At 44.9% G+C, this 25,935-nt stretch overlaps 1 protein-coding gene across 3 annotated transcripts in view; it reads right to left on the minus strand.

The window, feature by feature from the left end:
* Nucleotides 1–2,332: 2,332 nt before the first annotated feature.
* Nucleotides 2,333–25,935, minus strand: part of clcn5b (chloride channel, voltage-sensitive 5b) — a gene marked incomplete at its 3' end in the record, with an annotated part of 31,534 nt that continues 7,931 nt past the window's right edge. For 2 of the 3 annotated variants that reach the window (XM_080486359.1, XM_080486358.1), the window contains exons 3-17: nt 20,881–21,056; nt 20,658–20,757; nt 19,387–19,574; nt 18,607–18,729; nt 17,218–17,424; nt 17,042–17,122; nt 16,319–16,553; nt 16,062–16,237; nt 15,669–15,803; nt 15,157–15,343; nt 12,645–12,787; nt 12,376–12,525; nt 11,730–11,835; nt 11,180–11,396; nt 2,333–3,562 (exon numbers count right to left, since the gene is read on the minus strand). In XM_080486359.1, the coding sequence (XP_080342485.1) occupies nt 3,472–3,562; nt 11,180–11,396; nt 11,730–11,835; nt 12,376–12,525; nt 12,645–12,787; nt 15,157–15,343; nt 15,669–15,803; nt 16,062–16,237; nt 16,319–16,553; nt 17,042–17,122; nt 17,218–17,424; nt 18,607–18,729; nt 19,387–19,574; nt 20,658–20,757; nt 20,881–21,056 (2,315 nt within the window). Of the gene's footprint in view, nt 3,563–11,175; nt 11,397–11,729; nt 11,836–12,375; nt 12,526–12,644; nt 12,788–15,156; nt 15,344–15,668; nt 15,804–16,061; nt 16,238–16,318; nt 16,554–17,041; nt 17,123–17,217; nt 17,425–18,606; nt 18,730–19,386; nt 19,575–20,657; nt 20,758–20,880; nt 21,057–25,935 lie in introns of those variants that run through there. The other variant, XM_080486360.1, reaches the window with a different exon arrangement.

The following is a 25,935-nucleotide window of genomic DNA, read 5'->3' on the forward strand; positions in this document are numbered from 1 at the left end:
ATACACTCACATTCCCACAGTTATTTCAGTGACACACACACACACACACACACACGCACACGCACACGCACACGCACACACACAGCCCATGTCAGCCACCCACATGTAAAAACGGAATCTATATGCAAACACACGCACACACGTATGTGTGTGTATACAGGCACATACTTGCTGTGATTCCTTCTCACAGAGATTATGTGGCTACAAACCAGCTCCGACTCGCATGTCAGAGACGGTGAGTCAATAGTGACCGCATGACGACTCGGGCGCCCCGGGGGGGTGGGGGGGGGGGTGGGGGTCCAAACCTGAGCCGGTGGTTCCAAACATGTGACATGTGAAAGTCCTGAAGGTTACGGTAGCACTTTTTGAAAAATGACTCCTGAAACTTTTGGAAAACGCTCCACCGCTGGTTGGCGAAAGCGTGAAACAACTGGGCTCCAGTGAGACATAACCTGAACTGTGAGGGTTCATCTGCTGAGAGGTACATACATGCCTTGAAGTAATCACTGACAACAAAGTTACACCGTCTTCAGCCGAGGGAGCTCCTGTTGACTCATTTATGTTTTATTATTTGAATGACCTGAATAAAATGAGCATTTTTTTTTTCTTTTAGAGCAATTATGTCTCTGTCAGCAACCTCAGACTAATAAAACTAATTAGTCTCAGCCTTCCCTCATCCGAGGCAGACGCATTGATGAAGAAACGATGAAAAGAAGCCGACACGCGACACAAAGCAGAGTCAAGACTCCACGCAGGAGGAAGTCTGTCTGTGCATTCGGTTGCACTCAGTAAAATCCTATTTATGAGGCAGCTGAAAGGGTCTCCCCCCCCCCCCCCCCCGAAGCGATGTCTCGCCCTGAAATGGACCAAACAAATGAGAGTCTACAACATCCAGACCAAATAAAAGCATGTCCAATTTGTTCACATCACATTCTGCGAAAAAAAAAAAAAAAAAAGTACAAAAGGAAGTAATGAAAAACGTACTGATGCTTGTATTTGGTGGGTAACCTTATATCCTTGTATGATGTTTGACTATTGGAGAGACTGTTTGTTGGGGACAGACAAGATATTGTCGATGATCCGACACAGATCCAATATTGGTCCAAAACTGCCGTGTTGACGGTGACGTCTTAGGAAGGTAAGTTCCTTCTATCTTGGTCCCGGTCGAGGAAATGAAAACAAAACACACCAGGAACACCGACAGGACTGAGATCGTGAAACATCCAGTCGAGGGACACAGTCTCTTCTCTTCTGCAACCAACCAGCTTCTAAAAGGTCGAGGGGTTTTCTAAAAAAAAAAAAAAATTAAATCACTTCTCCATCACCGTTAGTTTTCACAGGCTCCTCGGAGAAGAGTGAGAAAATTAAATCAGTGGACAAATAAAGCTTTCGGAGACAAAACGCTCACGACCCCTCCGAGACGCAAACTTTAAAAGGTCCGCGCGCATGAAGTGGAGACAAAACGGAGCCCCGCGCTAAAAATAACCCGGAATAATATTATCCCGGTCCTGATGGACAATCGGCAGGGAGACGGTGATATAACGTCTGACGCAACACAAGCAGCCCGTCAGTCAATGCCCGGCGCTGCACCAGGGGCTTTCTGCCTCGTTCCATCCCCGATCCCTTGTTTTCTGAACGTATCGTGTGTGAACAGGGGGCCCAAGAAAAACCAACCCCACAGACTGGAGTTCCTGCAGACGTCGATCAAATCTGAAACCGGTTTAAATCCCGAGGGAGATGACTTCAAATTAAATAGTCAGGCAGCGATTTGTTCATCAAAAATATAAGAATGGCTTGATTATTCATTTGGTTTCGGTAAAAATACCCAACAATAATCTATAAGAACCAAACTGGAACCTGAGCAACAAACAAATGAGAGGTCATCCCAAAGCCGCGGCAATCTGCGAAAAATAAAACCACGACAACTCACTACAATACTATAAACTGATGATGCAGTGAGTCCTCAAAGTTTAGGAGGAACAAAACGATCGCCTTGGAAACGGTGCGACTGCACATGCACCATCTGCATATGCGTAGTTTCATTACAAAAAAAAAACAACAAAAAAAAAACACCCCCTAGTGGCCCTACATGTCAACTACATTGTGTTGAGCGTTTGCAAATGGCAGAGACGTTTTCACAACGTTGTCGTGTAAACGCAAAACTCCCACGAAACGAAAATGCAAAAAAAACGACGAGTTTTCGACTTGAAACGTCACAACAGGAGTCAATAGTCACATATTCCACCTTTCATCAACAAAAAGTGGCCAATTCATTTACACTCAAAGCAACTAAAACACAATTAAATGAAAAAAAAAGAAACACAAACTCATTGAATTCAAATGAAATAATTTAGTTTGACAAAACAGATTTCACAGGTACATAAATTACATGTTATGATTTCTATAGGTTTTGTATCCGGAAGCCCTTCAACAGCAGGCCAGAGATACAGCAACTGCTCTGTAAGGCATGACATGGCTTTTGCAGCGTGTGTGTGTGTGTGTGTGTGTGTGTGTGTGTGTGTGTGTGTGTGTGTGTGTGTGTGTGTGTGTGTGTGTGTGTGTGTGTGTGTGTGTGTGTGTGTGTGTGTGTGTGTGTGTGTGTGTGTGTGTGTTCTTGAGTATAAATGCCATATTGTCCATCTGTATGGCAGAACAGAAGTATTTGTCTGGAAAAAAAAAAGAAGAAAAAAAAAAAAAACGAAACCAAGAAAAAGACGTTTCTGCAGAGTTCCCAGGCTGTCATGAGAAGTCTTTATGGAGTGGAACTTGGTGTGTGTTCGATCCTCTTCTCACACTCTGGTATCCTTCATGCCCGGAGCTACAGGAAACCTCGCCGGGGGAAGGAGGGAGGGAGGGAGGGAGGGAGGAGGTGTCGGGAGCATCCATCAGCCCGGCTCGGAGCTCTGTCTGGACTCGCCGTGGCGGCCCGGAGGGCAGGCACAGAGCTCTCCAAACCTCGCTTTATCTTCCCCGATGTCTTTATTCTCGCCTCCTCCACCCCGTCTACTCTCGCAGGGGTCTGGGACAGAGGATTATCTGGCCTCCATTTACTGGCCCCGACGCGAGATGGTGAACAGACGGAGGGAGGATTGGAAACGGGGACGTCTGTTGTGTTGTTTGTGCTCCCTCCTTAAAAGCGTCTCCTTTAACAAGAGGAGAGACGAAAACGAGCTGCTGAAATATTCCACTTGGCTCGTTTCTGTCCTTCGGCCTTCTCGGGTTGAATGAGACGTCAGGGCCGGGCAGGATCAGAAAGGATGAGTCATCATTTTCAGCTGTGCGCTCTCGAAGCCAAAGTGACTGAGGGGTGGGAGGAAGAGAAAAAAGAAAAAGAAAAGAAAAGAAAAACCCTCCATTGTTCTCAGTTCGCTTGTGCAAATGACGCCCAACTCTCTTGGCTTTCACTGAAGCTGAAGAGGTAACTGGTGTCTTCTCATCGTCGGAGGGGGAGCGAGGGAGGACGAGCGAGCTTCAGTTGAAGAGGATGGAGTCGGGGTCTCTGTTGGCGATCTGCGCCATGTGTTTGAGGATGTCCTTCTTGGTGATGATTCCCAGCAGCCTCCTAATGGCAGGGAGAGAGGGGGGGGGGGGGGGGGGGGGGGGGGGGGGGCAACAAGAGTCAGATGATTTCACATCATCGCACGATCATGGAAAAGAAAAAAAAAAGAAAAGAGTGACAGAAAGCAGAAACGCTCATGATGTTAACGGACAGATTCGCACACCAAAGCAATGTGACTCTCATGAATAGGGCGTAGCCACCTCCGCGGGTCGGTTCAGAACCGCAGTCAGAGAAAAGTGGTTCCATCAGGGGTGTCAAACATGAGGCCCGTGGGCCAGAACAAGCACGGTGCAGCAGTTCTGTTTCCCCCTTTTCACGGTAAATTTCATCAAAATTGGCTTTTTGTTGAGATTGTTGTTCATTTTCAGTCGGAATTGTTTGGTTTTACAAAAATATTTAGATTTTCATCACGTATACTCTGACGCCGCGACAAGAAAATACTTTAAGGTTTAAATTCATAGGTTATTATGACATTATTTTAAATCACCCCTGAAACTTTCATGCGAGGATAGTTTTTGCGAGGAGTTGGTGAAATACATCGATACAAACCAGCAAATTAATAATTACACGCAGACTTTCTTTGGCGAAGGGAATTACTCGGTATGTGGCTCCTGAACAACACTCATGATCTGTGGAACTTCAGTTTGAGACTGCTGAAGCAGTAAAAATCTCTATTTACCATAAATATAACTTTTAAGAATAATATAACAGTGAGCTACTCCAACCAGGAATCTCAGATTTTTTTTTTTTAAGAGCAAAGAGGCCAAACTATTGTGTTTACGCTCTCACATGAAACCCAAAACCCTATTTTTAAAACCGGACTATTTCCTTTAATTTACCATTGTTAGATGAGAAGCGAACATAAAGAGTTACCAAACACAACCACGACCCTCCGATAAAGATGGAGGCCCCAGAGGGATGTGGGCTCACAGCAGGAGGCGAGAGCAACAGAAAGAACGTGGAGTTAAACAGAGAGAGAGAGAGAGAGAGAGAGAGAGAGAGAGAGAGAGAGAGACCTGATTGGATTACAACTTCAGGGCTAAATGCTTTGACGTTCACCCTCGGCGTTCGAAACAAGAGGAACAACTATGTGGGCTACAGGGTTTTTCCCCCCTCAAGAGAATTCATCAATCGCGGTGGCCAAGACTTGTTGAATGCACATTTTTCTCATTTTTTTGTAACTTTTTTTTTTTTTTTGAAGCTGTGAACAAAGTCGCGTTTCATACTTCATTTGACTGAAAAAAGAAAACCTCCCATCCTAATTACTGCCAAAAGTAAATCATCCAGATACAAATTGGTCTCCTGACTTTGAGACATTTGAGTGTTTCTTTGCTCTAAAATTAGCTGTTAAGCGGGGTTTTTGTTGTGGGGGGGGGGGGGGGGGGGGCTTCGACAACTCAAAGCAGATGTTATGAAACAGTAACTCCGTTTCAGTCTGGGGCACAGCGATCCTGGGTACATCTAAAAGAGTCGATGTCGTTAAATAATAAAGCAGCATTTATTACTGTGTGTTCATTTGGTTTCAAAAATGCTTTCAATCGGGTTATAAAAAGACTGTTTTGGGTTATTTTTACAAAATGGAATATTCTGACCAGGTTTTATTCATCAGGAAGACCTCACAGCGGTCAGCGTTACAAATAGAAAGGCACGTTTTTGGGTTGTTTTTTTTTTTTTTTTTTTTTTTTTTTTTAAATCGAAAACGTTTTCATTGTTCTCTCACGTGTGTGTGGTTTCAATACAAAAACTAAAAAAACGGCACCCGCTAGTGGCCCGACATGAAAACTACAACGTTTTCAGGGCACATTGTACATCTGCAGCATTGATTTGAAAGATCAGGACCCAGATCAGACGTTACCATCTGGTCCTGGAGACGATTCTGAGCTTTATGGGTGCTCATGGAAATAAAAAATAAATAAATACTGGGACGTCTGGAGTTCACTTTAAAGCTTTTTCCCCTGTGATGGTGAATAAAATGTATCAGCATGCACATACTTACCGGACACAACGAGCTGAATAAATATGAGAATTTGTGTTCAGACATGAATTCAAGCCCCCCCCAAAAAAACTGGGAAACAAAACAAGTTAATGAGACATCAGTAATAAAAAGTGGTGAAATATTTCCACCTGGCCAGCAGCTGACTGAAGAAAACCAAATTATCCTTCCAACGCTATGGAATACATTAATCGCACAAACCCTCGCAGAACATTTAGTTCGATTACAAATTATTACCGGGCAGGGTTAAAAGTGGTCGGACATCACGAGGTTTGCCAAGAGGCTTTTTTTTTTCCTTCTTCTTGTGAACCATCTGTTCACAAGCAGAAAAGACAAATGATCTGACAGGACTGACATGCAGTCATAAAAGCGTTGCGAGTTTCCACAAGTGCGAATGGAGACGGTCCAGAGGGGGAAGCACTAAATGAAAAGCAACTGCGAGGTGGTTTGGTGGCCGGCAGGATGTTTTTGTGGTAAAACGAGCGCAGCAACAAGCTTGTTTGGCCGAAACCTAAACTGAAACACGCGGGACGAAACCAGAGGCGGAGGAGAGCATTTCGGTTCTTAGATCGAATCAGATGTGTCAGAGTTGATAGGATTCCTGCTGACGAGGCGACCTTGAACCAAGAATAGTCTGGGAAAATACCACTGAACAGTATCCATCCCCGGGAGGCGGCGGAGATGACGGGTCCGGCCTCCTTACGTAGCCTCAAGGTCTGTTTTCATGGATCACAGTGACTTCATTCCCAGAATGAGTCGTTCAGGGGAACTCGACACAAAAACATAAACCTGCCGAATCGAGCAAAAAAAAAAACCCCGACGCTTCATTCACCAAGTGTCCATCTCCACCGCCGTGTCGCCTGAAGCATCGCGTGACATGTCCTCCAGTTGGTGGAGGTCGGGGTCATGCAGCGGTCGGCGCTGCTCTGCCCTTTTAACTTCGTCTCGTAATTAATACATCAATTGGCCTCGTGATCCCGGCAAATGGATCTTCACGTCAGCGAGACTCCCTCGCCTGAGGACTAAATGGAAACATGCGCCACGACGCCTTTTTGTGTTGCATCGTCTCCGAACAGATTCCCGCTTAAATCCGCACATGGATCCACTCTGGCGTAACCTCCGCCTCCTGATGTTGGAGCGCGCGAAGCAAATATGTGCGAGTCCTGTAGGAGTTGTTGTGTCTGTCAGCAGCCTGTCGACGGCTGTGCGTGTCAGAAGTGCCCACGGGCAAGGCAGTGAGGAAGCCTCAGCCCGCTAAACGGGAGCATGGGGTGATAAACTCGGGGTGGACGGAGGCTGATTGTCATTTGGCCCGACTCCTGAACAACCTGACAACCGCTCAGGCGGCAGCTCTGGAGGACTTTACACAACAGGTCAAACAAAAGGAAAAAAATAAAAGTGATAAGGTGCAACAAGACTCCGAAACAAATATCTTTTTCCCCACTGTGACATGTGCAGCGATTGTGTAAGATGCTGCGTCTGCACGCTGCACTTTCTGTGTAACAGTGAGAAGACTGACTGAATTATAAGATGTTCCCCAAACAAACGGCCTGCATGAGGCTCCAATCTGGAACCCAGAACTACTGAGCAAATTGCAAAAATGTCAAAGAAAACATGGATTTTTCTCAAATAAATGTCTTAATAGTAGCAGCTGACACCCCCAGCTCAGGTATTGATGATGGTAGCATGAAGGCCAGTGACCTCAAAGTCATGTGATCAGGGCGAGTTTGTACAAACATGCGTTTCGCAACTGCTATAGAAGTTTTCGGGGACATTTCAATGTATTTTGCGCCACAATGTCTAATTAAATTATGCCACTATTTTAGCAGTCTGGCAGACTCGAGATGAAACTGAGCCGTACGGCCTCTGAACTAAAATGTCTTTACACCTCTGGGTTTAACAGGAGACTTGAGATGGTGTGATTGTTCGTCCTCTCCGGGGTTTAATCTGCGTTTCACTTCTCGTCGGTTACAAATGGCTCCGGACCCCCGAGACCCACTGCTGGAGAAAGAAGGTGTAACAAAAAAAAAAAGAAGCATGTTTTGCATCTGCAAAGAAAACGAACCCAACAACAACAAAAAAAAAAAAAGAAAACATGCGTTTGGAGCACGAAAAGTAACTGCATTTTATTTCTCCATCCGCGGGCCGATCACCATGTGTCGACTATAACTCTCTCTCGACACTGCACATGCTGTGGCGCAACGATTGAGCATATCAGCACGTCGTAACGCCGCGATGATTTGTCGTGCGGCGCGAAATGGTCGGAACAACGCAGCGGCACGCACGGACCTGCGGTGGCCTCTTCACATCTGCTTGTTTCACCGCGTTTCAGCCCAGAATCCAGTCTGTTCAATGCGCCGGCGGACTCTGTGTATCGTCGGCGGCCGGCCGGCCAGCCGGCCGTCCATTTTAATGTGCGCAAGTTTTTGATCGACTAAAAAAAACAAAACGCTTTTGGGCAAAGTAAACCAAAGAGGATGAAAATGTCCCTAATTTGATTTGGATTCTCGCCCGATGCCAACTTTGAAATCCAAAGAGCCGTTTCAGTTCTAAAGGTTTCGTACTTCTGGCGCTTCTGTCCTCTCACGGTTTAGAGAAGAGACCACATGTGGTGGTGCATTGCTCCATCGGAGCCGCATTCAGCTCTAAACACTCTGATGATGACTTACGCTGAACAATGGTTGCAGTTACAAGCTGCGCTCGCCACATAATGAGGCATCAGTGGTAGAGAGACCCTGTAATCCCAGTCACGAAAAGACCGAATATGCTGAGCCTGAATCCTTTAATTCACTAGTAATTAACATCCCTACTCTTCAATGTCTGACTGAATGTGATTAAGTCAGGCTTTTCTGCCGCCGCCTTTATGCCTCAAGCTGATAAGGTTAGTGGGATTTGACATCAGAAAGCCACATTTTCCTCTTCGATTCATTTTTTTCCTTCTTAATGCAAGTGAAGTTTTTTTTTCTCCCGAGTATCTGTGTACATGTCCTGTCGTCTGTTCCTTCTTGGGGACCACCGACTTCAGAGGCTGCTTACGTCAAGGCCCCAACGGCAGCGTTTCACTCCAACGAGACGACATACTGTACATCGGCGTGCAAGATGGTAACATCCACTATTTCTGTAAACTTAAAGGGAATGTTCTCAATTACTCTAAAATGTGTGTGAACATGTCAGATCTCCATCCAGCCAACTGACGCCTATGTGTGTGTGTGTGTGTGTGTGCGTGAGAGACGGAGGAGAAAAATGAGTGAAAGGCTGATTGAGTTTATCCTCAGTGGGAGGGTCCTCTGCTCTGGTCTCTCTGGACGGATCTCTTGCGGAGCCACGATGTACTTTGTCATTGCAGAGACAAAAGATAAAGCCTGACAGACAAACGTGGCGTGTGCGAAATGTTCGGCTAAGTGGGTCTGAGTGGAGCTGGACGTGGTTTTTATCGATGGCAACGATATCAAACAGAGTCAGAACGAGGGCTCTGGTCAACATCTTTGAACGGTTACATTCCGAAGAGCTGACCGAACACAGAGGCTTTAATCTAGTTTCCACGCGGCGAATCCACGGGCCTGCCGCTCGCACGCCTTAACGATATGCCGATTTTGAGCGATAACTGATTCATAAATGAGGAAACTAAACTCATTCGGTGGATAAAAGTATGAATTTTTCTGCCTCAGTGTATTTGAAGATGGTCGTCTTTGACGGGTGGCCGTACCAAACGCCTGAAAATTCAAACGCAAAACACAAAAAAAACACAACTTTTGATAACGCCCTGACACCGTCGCCATGGTAACATTGGAAAACGCAACTTTTTGAAAAAGGATCTACTGTCTTCCCCGTATTTCCTGGATTATAAATCCCACATTTCTTAGTCCTTTGGCTGTTCACGTCGCTCATGTCAAGGAGAAATTAAACTATGGGAATATACCATTGGGACCACTAGATGTCACTGTATGACAACAGAACGCTGCTACAGTAAAGACCTTCATCCCCGCAGGTTCCGACTGACGGCACAATCGCAGTGTTACGAAAAAGAAAAGGTCACACTGCAGAATTTAAAACAAAACATAAATAAATAAATAAAGAATTTAAATAAGCAGCTGAAAGCTGAAACAAAGCAACTTGTGAGGGACTGAAGAAAAGCAGATAAACTCTTACCGAGCCAAAGAAAACAAGAAATATGGCAAGAAAACAAACACAAAACTTGGATGTTATTAAGGTGCAATTGTTCACCATGACAGTTAAATTTTTTTTTTTTACTTTTTTCATCTACTTCCTGCAATAATATGCTTTATGTTCAATGACCTTTCTATGTTCAAAAAAACCCTGTTTAAATCTGTTACCTTTCATTTGCTATAATAAAAAAGAATTGGATTTTCTGCATTTAATAAAGGCCTCATAAATGAAGAAATAAATATAGAAATAAATAAATAAATCTAAGAAGTATTTCACTCTAGTTCAAATGCAGCCAAATGTAATATCTGAGCTGGACCAGTTCAATGATCCCACAATGACCTTTAGATCACCACAAATCCACATATTGTCTCAGTTTCAGAGCAAAGAATGTGCGTGTTTAACGAAAATGTTGAAATGGTAATAAATATCTTTTTCAAAGCTAAAATAAATGTTTAAAAAAAAAAAAAATAAATAAACTGTTTGAACATTACACCATTTTCAAGTCTCCAGTGAAAATGTCCAGAGTTCTTCGCCTTGTGATTTTATTTATGTTTTGCTTCCAAAATGACTTGACTTTGTGCTTCATTTGGTAAATCTGCACCAAGATTTGAAACCCTGTCTGCTGCCGAGTTTCCCTTCAAAATAATGGCCTTCGGCATGCGTGTTTTCACAAACTCATCCCCACAGTGAGGAATTAATGCGAATGCCGCGATGCGAACAGCAGGCCAGTCACTTTGTAGAAACGCAAGTCTGAAGTTGACACAGTGAAGACTTCTGGGTATGAAAACAATAACAACAACAAAAAAAGAGAACACACACACTAATCCACTGCTCATTTTTTCCAAACATACCAGGGACCATGAATGCCTTGATCACAGGGAGCACTTTGAAGAGGCAGATTTGAAGCATTTCTGGAGCTCGGCGGCTCACACAGAGAGCAGGGAATTGATTCGGGGCCAAAAATTGAGAGGACTTCTCTTCTTCCTTCTGCTTTATGCTCTCATCGGAGAAAGCCAAATACCCCACGTGCTTTGAAGCTGCATCCATGACCGTAACAGGTCCTTTCTGAAAGAGAGACCTTCAAAAAAAAAGATGGATGGATGGAGGGACGGAGCGGACCTTCCTCTGAGAAGGTCATGGGAATGGCAATGGTGGGAATTTAGGGTAGTTTGGGAAAGGGAGAAATAAAGAAAACACCTGGAGACGTTTCTGTAGTTGCCTGTATTAACTGTGTCTGCCTCCCTGGTTACTCCTGCACCTCCTTTCTTTCTCTTTAATGCATGACCTAACAGAGGAATGACCCCGAGCCTCCCCTTCACATTCATCCGTCACTCCTCCGAAGGAGTGGGAGTGCAGCCGCTTTGTGGATTAGTTTCCCATTCCCGTCTGCTCTCACTTTTCGGGGAGGCACCTGAACGCTCGCAAGGATCACAAGCCTCGACAGCGAAGCGTCTTCTTACCCGTTATGTGTGACCAGACACTGGCGGAGCCCCAGCTTCCTGAAAATATCCACGGTGATGTCCATGGGCGTGTGGTCGGTGACCGTGAAGGGGCTCAGGTCCATGATGCCCCGGAGGCGGAGCGGGGGCGGGGCGTCGTCGGGCAGGGAGGGGGCGTGGTCGGTGAACACCACCTGAGAGGTGCTCACCACACCCTCCTGGCGCTTGCGGGCGTTATCTGAAAGGAGGGGCAAGAAGGGAACCTTTAAAGAGCCGAAACAGCAACAAAATAGTGAAGACGATTCAAATTATCCGCTTAAACCTGTAATAAGCGACGTTGTTGATCATTATTAGCAAGCAGCGAACGCTTGATTTATGTTTTTTCACTTCTTCAATGAGACAATAAACAACATCGCTTATAACAATGCATAATGCACAGAAAGACTATGAGGCTGGTGTCAAATTCCAAGCACATGGCTGGAATAAATTAAAGCTTTAATGAATGCTGATCACTAAAAGTCGCTTGAATAAAGACTTTTGAGTGGAGGAAGCAGAAAAGCAGGACAAGGACCTATCGATATGAGCAGGTCTCTCCTGAGCACAAATCCCACGAGCCTCTGGGACTCCGGGGAGACGACCACGGGGAAGCCGCTGTAGCGGGTGCTCTCCACCAGCGCCTGGAAGCAAACAGAAACGCACGCGAGTCAACGTGTAGAAAAGAGGGAGTGCGGTAACTTCAGGGTTAAACCAACGATGGGGAGTACATTTTTTAATCAAGGTGACTCGCAGAGAAAAACGACCACGGAGACCCTAAATAACCTGCGTGGAGTCAGGATGACGTGGCACAATGTCTGAAACAACAGCGACTTCCGTCTAAGCACTTAAATATGTTGATTGTGGTGATTTCAAAGATTGCATGACACTGATGCAGAGTATATATATATATTTATATGGCGTTTATTAGTTCTTCACAGATTATGTCTTGTTGTTCCTTTATGAACTGTAAAGCACTGGAGTCAGCAAGTTTTTAAAAATGCCTGCAAGTCTGGATCCAGCTTTGTTTATCTGGTAAAAGTGAATCCAGACAACAGAGACGTATGATAATCCTGCCTCCTTCTACATTCTATTTCTCGTGGCATTATTTGTCAGGACACATATGAAGAGGTTCCCCCTGGGATCAATAAAGTATTTTCTATTGTATATTGGATCTTCCATACCTCCACCTCCCCTACAGTCATGCCCTCCTGTGTGAGCACAGCCAGAGTGGGGTCCGCCCTCCGCGGCCTCATCACGTCCACCGCTAAGCTGCTGTGGTCAAACTCCTCTTTGGGCTCCAGGAAGGGGTACCCGTTCAGCCGTATGTGAGCCTGAAGGATACCAGAGCAGAGCGTCTTACCGCGAGAAGGCTCAAAGCAAAAATAAATACGAGTCTCGGGTGAACGCCTGGTCAAAAGGGATCTCTGGTGAACGCTCACAGACGCCTCACCTCGTAAATTCCCTCTCTCCCAAAGGCATCTGCCACCCACTTGCTGGTCATGGTTGCAGCCATGAGGGGGACGATGTACTCCAGACCACCGGTCAGCTCGAACATGATGACGACCAGCGACACCGTCATCCGAGTCACTCCACCTGCGCAGAAGGCGAGGTGGGAAAAGCTTCAGCTCGAGGCGAAGATATTGGTTTGCGTTATCAGAACAGCATCGGTACACCAGACGCAAAAACAGAGATCATAGATGATATCAAGCGGAATTGGATTTGTCATGCAGGTCAAGATGAAGAGAAAACGTTCGCCGCTCGCTCCAGAAGCGATTAATGTCACGTAAATGCGTTCTGACGTTTCTTCATCTCAAACCCTCTCTTCCAGTTTCTGTGCAGAAACTCTCCAGCGCTTCCAGCCTGAATCCAATTACAATCATCGTCCTCGGCTGAGGCCAGAGATCGAGGCCTTATTCTCTTAAACTGGTGCCAGGGAGCGCCTCTGTGGTCTGAACAATTGGCTAAATGTCAGAGAGTTTTATCCCGAGTGTTTTGTTTCCGGACTTGCGGCGGATGAAAACAAGCTCTCCTCCGTGGGCCGCTCGGACGGCGGCTGTTATGAGCTGTGCAGATTACACACTGATGTTTTGATGACAAGAAGGTTAAAAAATACAAATAAAATGGAGCTCGTTTAGACATGATGTCAGCAGGAGAAATGAGAATACGTCGAATTGGTGTTGTGAAGTTGGAGCTAGAATCTTGTTTTTAGATTTCAAACCAAGAACAGCTTGCAGCTGAGCCTCTTAAACCACAAACTATGTCAAATTTAAATATTTTCTACTCGCTTCAGCAAGATTAAAAAACATTACTACTGTAAAAAAAAAAAAAAAAAAACACGATATAATGAATTGCAAGTGGGTGATTTTGTACAAATCATGCCTGCTTGTTGACATCAACTGGCATCGAGCTTCTCCACCAGGAACAGCGTGAAGATTGTTTCTGGATCAGATAAACGAGGGCTACAAATTATGTTCCAGGATTTTGTTGATTAGGGATCAAATATCTATATCAGAAATTAATTAAAAGAGAGAAAAAAAAAAAAAAAAGCCTTCCGGGAAGAGGGTGGTAAATTCCCAAGATCAAGCCAGGGGGAACCCACACAATGGAATGTCGAATCGATCGTTTTAAATAAAGGTCATTTTTAAGGATTGGATCTTTTTTATCAAGCATTATATTAAAGCTGGTGGCAACAGGCCACAGATCAGAGGCACAGAAGCACAATTAGCAATTGTGATTACGCGCTATAATAATAACCTGATGAGACCCAAAAGTGCTTCACAAGTTAATTTGGTGTGGCTGTTAATGCATTCAGCCAGTAGAGGGCAGTGCACGTTGCTATTTCAGGCGGGACGTTTCTATTCCAAACTTCCCTGAAACAGATTCAAAAATACAAATAAACAAATAAAGTGATGCCCGGGGGAGGGGTGGGGGGTAATGTAGCCACAATAGGCGCAGCCTTTCTTTGAAGGAATGGTCATTTCCGTTGTGATCCAAGTTCTGCGGTCTCAAAGAGTGGAGGACCCAGATGACCTCTGTGACTTTTCTAAAGAGTGACTTTGGAGGAAATTGCGAGCAGAGAGAAAAATGACAAAACAGCAAAACAAAATTAGATGGAAAACCAGATGAGAAACAACCCTCCGTGGCTAGAAATCCCTCCTGTCCGTTTGCGTTACATCCGAGAGCTATGGCGAAGCACATGATGTCCTTCCAGGACTACAAAGTACAACAAACACATCATCTTATTTTGAAGAACTCTTCATAAGCTCTTTAAACTTGGTTCCAGATCTACGAGATAGAAAACTCCGACTCGCTACCATAAATACTCAAGAGTACTTGCAGGCCCCCTCCTCATGGTAAGAATTAAAACATCTGTCTGTTTTGATACCAAACATGTGACATGGCGTGCCAGCTATCTGTTTTCTGGGCTGCGTTTCATTAATTCGCGACGAAAAAAAAAAAAAAAAAAAAAAAAAAAAAAAGGGTATAAAATTGTGTGCCAGCTCGTCATGGATTCACACTATCTAGGGCACATAAAAAAAAAATAAAAAATACAACTGAAAAGTGAAAACAGACCAACTCTGTCTGGGTTGTTTCACGTTATGACACCATTTATCCACAGCTTTTCCCAATAATGTCGATTTTCTTCCCAACCGAGTTTATCTCCAACAAGTGTGACGAATGCAAGCGGAGCGGGGCCGAGGCCACTTCGGCCAAAAGGAAAACTAAATACAAAACAGACATAATAAAAAAGAAAAAAAAAAGACGGGCGCTCATGAAGTGGACGACATGGAGCGCTGCGTTTGTTGTTCTCCGAGTCGGTTCTGTATCTCAATGATGGAAAAGTAGAAAAAAAAAAGCTTCGATATGCAACTAAAACCTTCTATCAGGATCTTTATGGTTGAAAATCGAAGGTGGAGGCCTCACCAGCGACACGCAACACCCCGTCGTAGTTCTGGCCTCACCTAAGCACGCGGCCGCGCCCACCATGGCGTACAGCCCCGGGGTGATGCAGTCGGCTCCCGGCGTGCACCACCCTTTGAAGATGAAGCAGTCGTGGTTGTAGTAGGCCAGCTGCTCCATGCCGACGCCCAGCAGCCTGCCTGCGATGGCCCCCACCGCCATGCTGGGGATGAAGAGACCGGAGGGAACCTGAACAGAGGAGGAGGCGAGACGGACGGATGAAGGCAGCGTCTCCATTCCATTGTAAAATCCTGAAGGTCCGTGTATAAGGGAGCGACGCTTTTTTTCGTTGCCTCACTGATAATTTAAGTGATACAGACGATGCAGTGTCCGTGTGAAAATGTTCTAACTGACTGGAAAACATTACACACTTTCTTCTTCTCTGCATCCCACGAGATTCGCTCTAAATACAAAGCGCATTACAAAAGAAAAGTATCACAGTCATTAGAAACGTGCCCGAGATAGGATTAAGAAGTGACGACGCAAAATCAGGTGTCAGCGGCGATGAACCCACCTTCATGCCGAAGGTGATGACAGTGATGAGGATCTTGAAGACTAAAGCGAGGGCCAGCTGCCACAGAGCCGTGTAGAGGCCCGGTCCGGCCGGCCGGTCGCCCAGCGTGTTTCCCACTCCCGTTTCGTTGGTCGGCTGGAAGTCCGAACACAGAAACACACAGCGAGCGTGAGAACGGACACATGGTGAAGCATCTCGGGAATCCTGAACGGCGTTATCGTAGGAATTCAGAAGTGTTGACGCAGGTTTCCTTACAGAATCAGAAAATTCTGCTTTTCCTGCTAAAGCTGTGGGCCGAAGGACCGACTTCAAAATCTACTGACTTGGTCTGAGGGACTTCTTCTCTGGTAACGACACAAATCCGGCCCCTTCATTCCCCCTTCGCTCTCTTACCGGCTTGTAGCCGCACAGCTGAGACGAGTCCAGCAGGGAGCAGTCGTTGAACAGCTCAGAGATGAGCTCGGGCCCGCTCATCCTGGTGTAGCTGTTGGGGTAGGCCAGCACGGCGGTCAGCGCGGCGACCACCAGCACCTCCATGACCGGGTAGTGCCCCAGACGCGTGGTTTTACCTGCAGGGCACGGGGAGCAATGTCAGCGCGACGCACACGGACTGCGATGCGAGCCCGCCGGTTCAGCCGGGCCACACTCACGTCTCTTGCACCAGGCGATGTTGGCCCTGATGAAGAGCGCCCCCCAGAGGCCGCCGAATATCCCCAGCAGGATGAAAGGCGCCAGCTCCACCAGGTGCCAGGGGGCGTGGAACTCCACGTAGAACAGCACCAGGCGGCTGTTTCCAAACGGGTTGATGGAGCGCAGGGTGAAGGCGGCCACCAGCGCGGCGAAGAAGGAGCGCCAGAGAGTCTTCAGCGGGAAGTAATAACTCACCTGCAGAGGGACGGACGCAGAAATACAGAAGGTTCACGGGGGGTTGTGAAGCCCTCGTCATTTTACAGGGTGTATTCTGTTTTAACTATAGATGAAACTACTACAAACACATGTATTCATCTACAAAAATGTATTTTTTAAAGTAGAATAAATGGTGTCCAGCTGAGGGGTCTGCTGCCTTTATTATCAAAAGAGTCATTTTTGTCACTTTCCACAAAATCTAATTTAAGTGAAGCCGCAAAATACTTTACGTTTGAAATGATGGTTTAAGGTTTTAGCTTCACATTTCATTATTTTAAAGCTCTTTCCAGCCAAGGGGTCAAGAATCCTCCTGAAAATGACTGGTGCGTAGTCAAAAACAATTGATAAAGTAAAGATTATCCTCCAATAAAACAAACTCATCCTCACCAAATACAACAGAGAACATGTATTTCACATGTTCATGAGGTCCCTTCACCTTCGGTTGTAATTGACCGGGATATACTGACCTCCTCCAGACTGAACAGGACTCCTCCTATAGGAGCACCAAAAGCTACAGACACTCCCACTGCTGCCGCTGCCGATAACACCTGGAACCAAGACCAACAGCACAGATTACAACAGCTCTTAAATGAAGATTACGGTGGATTACTCCAGCGTCCGTGCCGTTTTTTTCCCCGCCCACCTCTCGCCTCTTGGCCTCGTTCTTGCGGTACTTTGGGAAGAGGTGACAGAGGATGTTGGCGCAGCAGCACGCCACGTGCACCAGGGGGCCCTCCTTCCCCAAGCTGAGCCCGGAGGAGACGGCCAGCACCAGCGTGATGGTCTTGATGATCAGCGTCCACTTGCCCAGGTAGCCGCGGATGATGAACCCGCTCAGGATGGTTTTGATCTGAAAAGGAGACGGCGAGACGAGGATCAGTTGACGGAGACGCCGCGGGACGCGCTGTGTCCGTTCTTAGCGAGGAAGTGGGTCCAAACATTGGCGTGGGTGAAATGGAGTTTGTTTTGGGTGTTTTTCTTTCAAATAAGCCGTTAAATCTCCAGTGCGTGACCAACGCCTGACCTCAGGCAGACGAGACTGCCGGGAGAAAATGATTAAGTCTCGTGAAATGAGGAGCGGCCTTTTCGTTTCGCAGGCATGAGGGAGGGAGGACGGGGGTGTTTGTGTGCGTGGGAGACCTCATGTTTCCAGATTTTAAGCAAAGCCGCAGCTTTTTCCCCTTTCTTGGAGGCAAAGAAAGCAAATGTACAAAAAACGCAAGCTGACGGAGGAACAGCAGGGGAGCAGAAAGCGAGGTGTAAATAAATGAGTGTGGACCGATGCTGGAGGGAAGCAGAGACGGCAGAGGAGCAGGAGCAGGAGCCACACATCGCTTATTAAAAGTAAATAAAGAAAGGGAGAATAAACAGACAGTGGATGGAGTATTACTGTTCAAACACTCCACATGGGGGACGAAGAGAAAACATCTCACCGTGACATTTTTACAAGTTTGCGATCAAACTGTTTGAAGATTAGAATCACAATCCCTAAAACACACATACTAACCCTACGGAATCAATTGAGGATTTTAAAGAATATACGACAAAAATAAGCAAGGAAAATACTATAATAAGGTTTATAGCTGGTCAAAGTTCAACTCGTAGAAAACACAAACATCATATAGAATAGAATAGAAATCAGCTGAAGCCAGTGGTTTAGAACAAGTAAGCAAAGGCACCAATTCAGAAATTAACACATAATGTGGAAAAAAAAACAAGCAGGCAAAATATATACGGTCGAAGTCAGAACTTTCTAAAATTTACTTTGGACTCAGGATCAAACGAGACCAAGTCTTTAATTCAAACATAAAGTTGGGAAATTTTGCCAAATTTGTGTGTCCAAATCAGCATCTGTCAGCTGATTTTCAAAACACGCTGCTTATATGAAGTCCAGCAGATTTAATAAAATCTCTACGATGGATATTATAAGCACATTTTACATTTTCAATCCACCGATTGCGGTTGGTTATGTATGAGCGCCCCGACAAATCAGACGTTAGAAATATAGAAAATAGCACGGTCTTGTTCTCACCTCTGGGATTCCTGAGCCGCACGCGTATGGGGCGAAGGCCCGGACCAGCGAAACGGCCAACAGGGCAAAGAGCAGAGCCCAGAATATGTACATCAGGTAGTTCACGATGTAAGCGAACGCTCCCTGCCAGAAACACGGTGCAGGCACGTTATTCGGTGGACACAGTGAGATAAATGGAGACGTGCTTGTAATGTGACATCTTCCAACCAGTAGGTGGAGCCAAAACACAAGAAATACACGTTAAGAGTGCCTGATGTGGAGGATATGTAATCATTAATAAAAATACAATCACTTCCTGACTTCCAGAGTAATCAGATTATTCCAGTGATCACGTAAACAGAATAATTGGATGAGAAATCAGATTTAGGTGCCTGAATATCTCACCAATATTTTGATGTTTTAATATTAATCTCATCTATTTTATTCTTTTTTTTTTAAGTTTTGAAGAGAAGACAAAATTTCATGTTAAATGAAATTAAGATTTTCAAAAACGATTAATGCTGTTCTGAAAATACAGGATGTTTTTGAGTGTCATGTGACTACGTATGCATACTTTAGACATTTCTTTTTAATAGTGACCTGACAAGTAAAACAGGGATTTCTCTTCATTGAATTTATGAAGTATATCTTAACTTTTTGCATGCGTTAAAAGAGATCGAAATATTATATATGCAAATTATCCCTCATAAATCTAACGTCTATTCAGACGTACACATCTAGATGGATTAATATCCTCATCTGAGTAAGTAGCAGAGCAGTATGTGTCTGATGGTGGTCTACCTCAGGGGTTCCCGTGATGAGCTCGGACCAGCTCTTCCACTGCGGGCATCGGTCCCTCTCCTGGAACGTGGTCTCGTTGGACGTCCAGCAGCAGTGCTCGTGGTTGAACCAGAAGCCGATGAGACACACGCCCTCCTTCATGTCCGTCAGCCAGTGGGCGGCGATGTCGATGCCGCCGGCGATGGCGCCTGGAGGAGAGACGGATGAGCTTGGGGTGAGATTCAGTCTTTGTGGCTTCTATCCCAAAGCATCCTGGTTCTTTTTAACACACCCATGGCTTTTTGTTTACTTTCAACAATATCTGGCACCTGTTACTAAAAACTATTAGGCACTCAAACAAGCCTGTACGATCATGGCTCCATTTAAGAGGAAGAATGAATTAACTCTTCATCAATCACTGTGTTTAAGAAAGTGTTCATTTTAAATAACATGGATTTCTTATTGTTGTCTCCAAACTATTCATGAACACAATACATTTCAAATGTCTACCTCTTCATTTGGAAAATGGAATATCCGAGTGATTCGACGGCTCTGTATCCTGATCTGTGACGCATTAATCGAACTACGGACTGATTTCACTTTTAGACTTAGAATCTCGACTTTAAACTCTTAATCCTGAGTTTAAAGTCAGAATTCTGAGAAAAAAGTCAGAATTCTGAGAAAAAAGTCAGAACTCAGGTTTTTTTCCACGGTGGCCCCAAACTTCTTTTGTAAACCCCTCAAAGTTCTGAAAGACAATATTTAATATGTTGCAGTCGACGATAAAAGAAGTTTCACTATAACGCATGAAATGTCTGGGTCCTAACATAGAACCCTGTGGAACCCCATGACTCACTTTTAGTACGAGATGAAGATGAATTTTGATGCAATAGATGCCTTGTGTGTTAATAGATCCTGAACAAACTTTAATAACAGAAACAAAAGCGCCTCGCAGATCTTCAATCCAGCACAATATAAATTCATTTTAATGCAGAAATGTGTCTATTGTCAGTTCTGTGCTGGAGCTGGCTTGAGGCTGCACACCTGCTGGCTGCCGCCACATGGGAAGTGGCTTGGAGCTGATGCGGACGGCGATGAAACGAGAGGACCAGGTACAGACATGTCCTCTGTGTGTTTACCGAGCCGGGCTGCTTAATTCCATCCATGAAAAGTACTCATTAAGAGTACTCAACTACCTGTCAAATGCTTTTTATCAGCAGTGGATTTAACTGGAAGTCGATGTGCATGTGCTCGATGAAGAAGAAGAAAAAAAAACAAAGTGTGTGCTCTACCTGTTTTGAGCCCCACCAGCAGCATGAGCAGCCACCCGGAGAAGGCGTCACTGATGCTGCGCAGCAGAGCCATAGTCGACTGTCTGCTCTTATTAGTGATCTAGATGGAGAGAAGATCCTTCATCTCAGTTTTCCAGCCAACACAAGTGAGAGTCGAGCAAAAACGACGCGGAGTGGATGTTCCTCGGGGGGTTCTGTGCCAGACGGTGGGTTCAGAGCGTACCTCTCTGTGCCGGTCCCGGTCCTTGCTCTTCTCTCGGACCCAGTCGATGGTGTTGAAGTCCTCATAGGTGCCCACTCCTGGCAGAGGGTCCTCCAGCGGGTCCACCAGCCTGGTGGGACCGCTCCCGTTCATCCTGGCTGCTCTGCTGCTGCTGTACTCCTCACCATCATAACCTCCTGGGAGAGAGAGAGAGAGAGAGAGGGAGGGAGAGAGAGAGAGATCAGGGAAGAGTGAGTTGCGCAATAACACCATCACACTGTGACGGCATTGTTTCTGTCGGATGATTTAACATCTTCAACACACATAAGTTATGAGCTTTCAAAGTATTTAACTGCGTTGGGGTGAAACTAAATATTCCAACACATATTTCCCCAACACAATGTGAGAAAGTGTTGGCTGGATGCCAATTCCCCAAGATCAACTGCTGCCAGTGGCCACTAGTTGGCAGCAGAGTTCACTACATTTAAACAACCTGCTGATGAATTCAATTCACTTTGGGAGAAAAAAAAAAAAAGAGTTACAAGCTTGAATTCTTTCAATCTGCGGATTAAAAAAGAAATGCGACTCAAACCAGTGGATCTTTATTGATCAACGAAAGTGTCGAAATATGAGCTTGGGATTGGTTGAAGACTGAATGAAGTGGAAAACTAGTTTTGCATGTATTGACTGTATGCATGCGCGTCTCTAAACTCAACGTCGTTTCTTTCTTTCTGATCTTGAGAGCAATTGGAAGTTATTTATAGCAGAATGAACCCAGTTACAAAAGTAGGTGTTGTCCTCCAAAAACGAACATGTCAGCAGCGGCAGGGTAAGTGCCCGGTCCTCCGGAGCTCCCTCTGTAAGCTGACTACTGTACAACACACACACACACACACACACACACACACACACACACACACACACACACACACACACACACACACACACACACACACACACACACACACACACACACACACACACACACACACACACACACACACACACACACACACACACACACACACACACACACACACACACACACACACACACACACACACAGGCCTTGAGAAAGTGCAAACAGAGGCAACCCCACTATTAATGCTGACTATAATTAAAAGCGGGGAAAGCGCTGCACAGAGGAGCCGCAGAGAATGCGTATTGTGGCGTTAATACTGATAACACCAGTCTGGACAATGCCGACGGATCCAGTTAGCGGTCGGTACCGGGCGGCGGCGGCGGCGGTCAATCGAACGCGGGCCGGGCCGGAAACAGGAAACGACACAGGAAGGCCGGGGAGGTTTGATTCTAGCTGGGTGCAGATGTGTCATTATGGGACTGAAACAATAGTCTGAGATGAGATTAGTTTGTTTTTTTTAAAGGCTTTTTGGTTTCAGTATTAATGGAGGAGACAATGTGGGTGAAGAGGAAGTGGCGGCTGGTCTTGTTTTTAAAGATCAACATCTCGGCTGGTTCGGAGCGGGCTCTCCAAATGACCTCCAACTGTAAACGCTGCAGCGTTGCATTGATTCATGCTACATTCTTGTCCTTCCTTATAAAAATAAGCAGGACAATTAAATGCTGGGGATCTGATATTGAGTCATTTTTAATTTTCCCTCTCAGTTATGTTTAATGTTCGGGATAATAGGAGAAGTTTGTGAAATTACTTTTACATTTCTATCCCACTGAGAGCAAATGTTCTCACTTCAGAGTAACTTTGTGCAAAATATGAGACGAGTTTTGTCACATTTTTGACATTCCGCGTCCCATAAAATACCTGCCTCACTTTGTGCAAAAGTTGAGACTTCCTGCGTGTCATTTCTTGACGTTTGACGCTTCATTTTGGACATCTATGTGGTGCTTATAAGATGCAGTGTGTCTGTGTGTGTCATCCTGGTCTGAATAAAGTTGGTTGTTCCCATTAGACAACCTGGAATTCAAGCCACATGCAGGTTAATTCACAATAGAGCTACAACGAGTGAGAAAGGGGATTATCCTGTAACGCCACAAACCACCATCACTTTCACGTCTCTTCGTCTCGCCGCCTTAAAGCACGAGCTGCATTTGAAAACTTTAAAACAACAGAAGCATTTAGTCGTCTGACCCGACGAGTTCGACTGGTTTGAGCGTCTCTTGGGAGAACCGATGAGGAACTTTTACTCACGTTGGTATATCTACGTATAAACGAGGGATGTGGAGTTACTAACAGAGTTCGGAACAAAACAGTGCTGTGCGTGTTGAAATAAGGGGGTAACTTAAAGTGACAACTTGTTCTGTTCTGTGACGGGTCGGCCAACCTTTGCGTCATAAAGTCTCTCAGCTTGCGCAACACAGAAGGAACTTAAAGGAATGAGAGCGGGAGTCAGCCGATGGCGAACACACACAAAGTATTTACTCAAGTTGAACTACAATGAAAGTTAAATAAGAAAAAATTACAATAATACAGGTTGTGAAATTCACACAGGACTTTTTAAAATTTAGTGGTGCACATTATGGATATGTGGGTGTGTTTATCTAAAATATACTTCAACTACAACAGCTTTATCATTAGTAATAATAACCTGATCGGACTTCATATAAAACACTGGGATGAAAAAGTGCTGAGTCACAAGAACCTGACCAACATGTCGGGGAGGAGGACGAGTCATAAACAGCCCGAGTCACGATGACAAGCCAAACTTGGCAACGCCAGTGTTTCACATTGGTTTTTCTACACGGGAAGTACGCGCTCTACACCAAGTAATGGGCGAGAGGAATAGATTACTACAAATACAAGCAGCCCAATTCCCCCTAGAATGATGAAATAGTGCCGTGAAAGCCGTTCAATTTCAACTTTTCTTTGTTGTGGCGGAGAGTAGATGCAACGAAAACGTCTATATTTTCACAAAAACAATACAATTACAACAGAAAATTACTACAATTGCAAGATAAAGGTAATTTGAATGAATCCTTCTGGTGCAAAATACAGTGAAATACCCAAGAGCCTGATCCGTCTGGTAAAATATCTGCTTTTTTAGGGTTTTAATGTGTTTTTAAACGACAAAAGGTGCTGTTCTGGGTAAGTTTGGGCCTCAATGGGAAAGACTGACACCTTTCAATTATTTTACTCCAGTGAAACAAGTTCAGATGTTAAATCAGCCTGTTAGTCGGCACACAGTCGAACTCCTGCCTGAGGCTGATGAAGCCTGAAAGACGTCTAAAAAGCAGGCGAGAGGGAATCCGTGAAGATCATCCGGCTCTCAAAACATAATGGTTGTACTTTGATTAAAGCCGTCTTCACTGTACTATTAGCCGGCGGGGACAGGCAGCACGTCTGTTCAAAGTCCTTTCCTGCATTCAGAATGAGGAACAGTTGTTTTTGGGGGCCGTTGTTGGCCACATCCTGAACACACCCTCCACCAAAGTCTGGCCCAGAGCCTCGGAAATGTTGCAGGGATGCAGAAACGCTTGGAGCCGACAAGAAAGCGACAGACATAAATGGTACTGACTGGTTGGTATTCGGCTCAGGAGCGACGGAGCAGCGCTCACTCAGCTAGCAGAGTACCGCAACCAAAGCATTCAGCGGGTTTTTAGCAAAATAAAATGATCATACTGTCGCCTATTTATCAATTCTATGAAGATCACGTTAAGCTGTGGACCAAATGTCTACGATCAAAAGACAAACAAGAGACAATTCTGACACTTTTTCACCAGATAAAATCGATGTGAAGTCCCCAAAACAATATACAGGGTGTGTTTAGTAAGTTTCAGAACTTTAACTCCATGTCAAACCTGCACACCTCTAATACATTTTGGAGTTTTGTTGTGTTGGGATGTGTAGCTGTTTTGGTTTTAATCATTTTACATTTTTAAAACACTGAAAATGGATTTAAATGTTTTAACTATTTTATTTCTGTTTTGACTTTTGAACTTTTTTTTGAAGCCATTTCTAACCCTTTTTTTTTTTCCTAATTTTTTTTTAATTTTCACCCTTTAAAAAAAACAACCTTTCTAGTTATTGAAGTTGATTTTGGTATTTAAGCCATTTTTGCAGTTTTACCATTTTTAAGTGTTTTTTTTTTTTTAACATTTTTACCATTTTGATGATATTTAACATTTCCTTTCTACATTTTCTAGCTGGTTTTAGCTAAATGAACTGCTTGAACTATTTCAGACATTTTATTAAAGAAATGTTCACAGATTTTAAGTTTTTATTTTTTAAGAAGTAACAAGTCCTTGACCTACATAAGGCCAATAAGATCCATTAAAAAAACCTACAACTGCTCTTTCATCCTTCGTCATCGTAGCCACAACACTGTGACGGCCTGAGAGAAAAAGCCAAACACACTGGAATGTGGGAGTTTCTCATCTTAAAGGGACCCGTTTGACACGAGGACATAAAAACTTCAGTGTATTGGCTCATTTACGAAAAGACTGGAACTGGTTAAATAAAAAAAAAAAGTAAATACAATCAAAGCAATCAAACTGACCTTGTGAATTCATGAAATAGGAAATAGTTGGCACACACACACACACACACACACACACAGATAAGAGTGTTTTTCCCGACAGAGCAGAACAGAAACGCTGACCATGTGACAGGATGAGCTTAATGGTAAAACTGAATCAATCAATAACTCTGATCGGCTGGTAGAAAGTGGTGACTAACTTTTTTTCAATGGGAGCAAAGATCCTTTTTTATCAAGACCATAAAGAGACCAGAAATCACAAACTCACCGCTTCCAACCAGCTCCTCCTCGTCCAGCTGTGGACTCAAGGACTCCCAGACCATCTCTCACTCCCCCACACCCACCCACCCCAAAAAAAGAAAAGAAAAAACCCTCCAGTTCCAGTTTCCACAGTCCGACCACTGTGAACTGTGAAATCTTTCCCCTCCCCTGAACTCTTCAGGGAAGCAGAATTTGAGTAAATCTCCAAAGTGGACGGCGATCAGCTGAGCTGCTTTCTGATAGGCCGAAGCGTCCAGATGAGGTCACATGTTTATAAGGTCTTACTGCCCCCCCCGAATGATGCGAGACCCTGATAACCACCGCGGGGGTGGAGGTGGTGCGGGGGGGGTGGGTTCTCATTACT

Source organism: Lipophrys pholis (assembly GCF_963383615.2).
Source record: "Lipophrys pholis genome assembly, chromosome: 18".
NCBI classification, from domain to species: Eukaryota; Metazoa; Chordata; class Actinopteri; order Blenniiformes; family Blenniidae; genus Lipophrys; species Lipophrys pholis.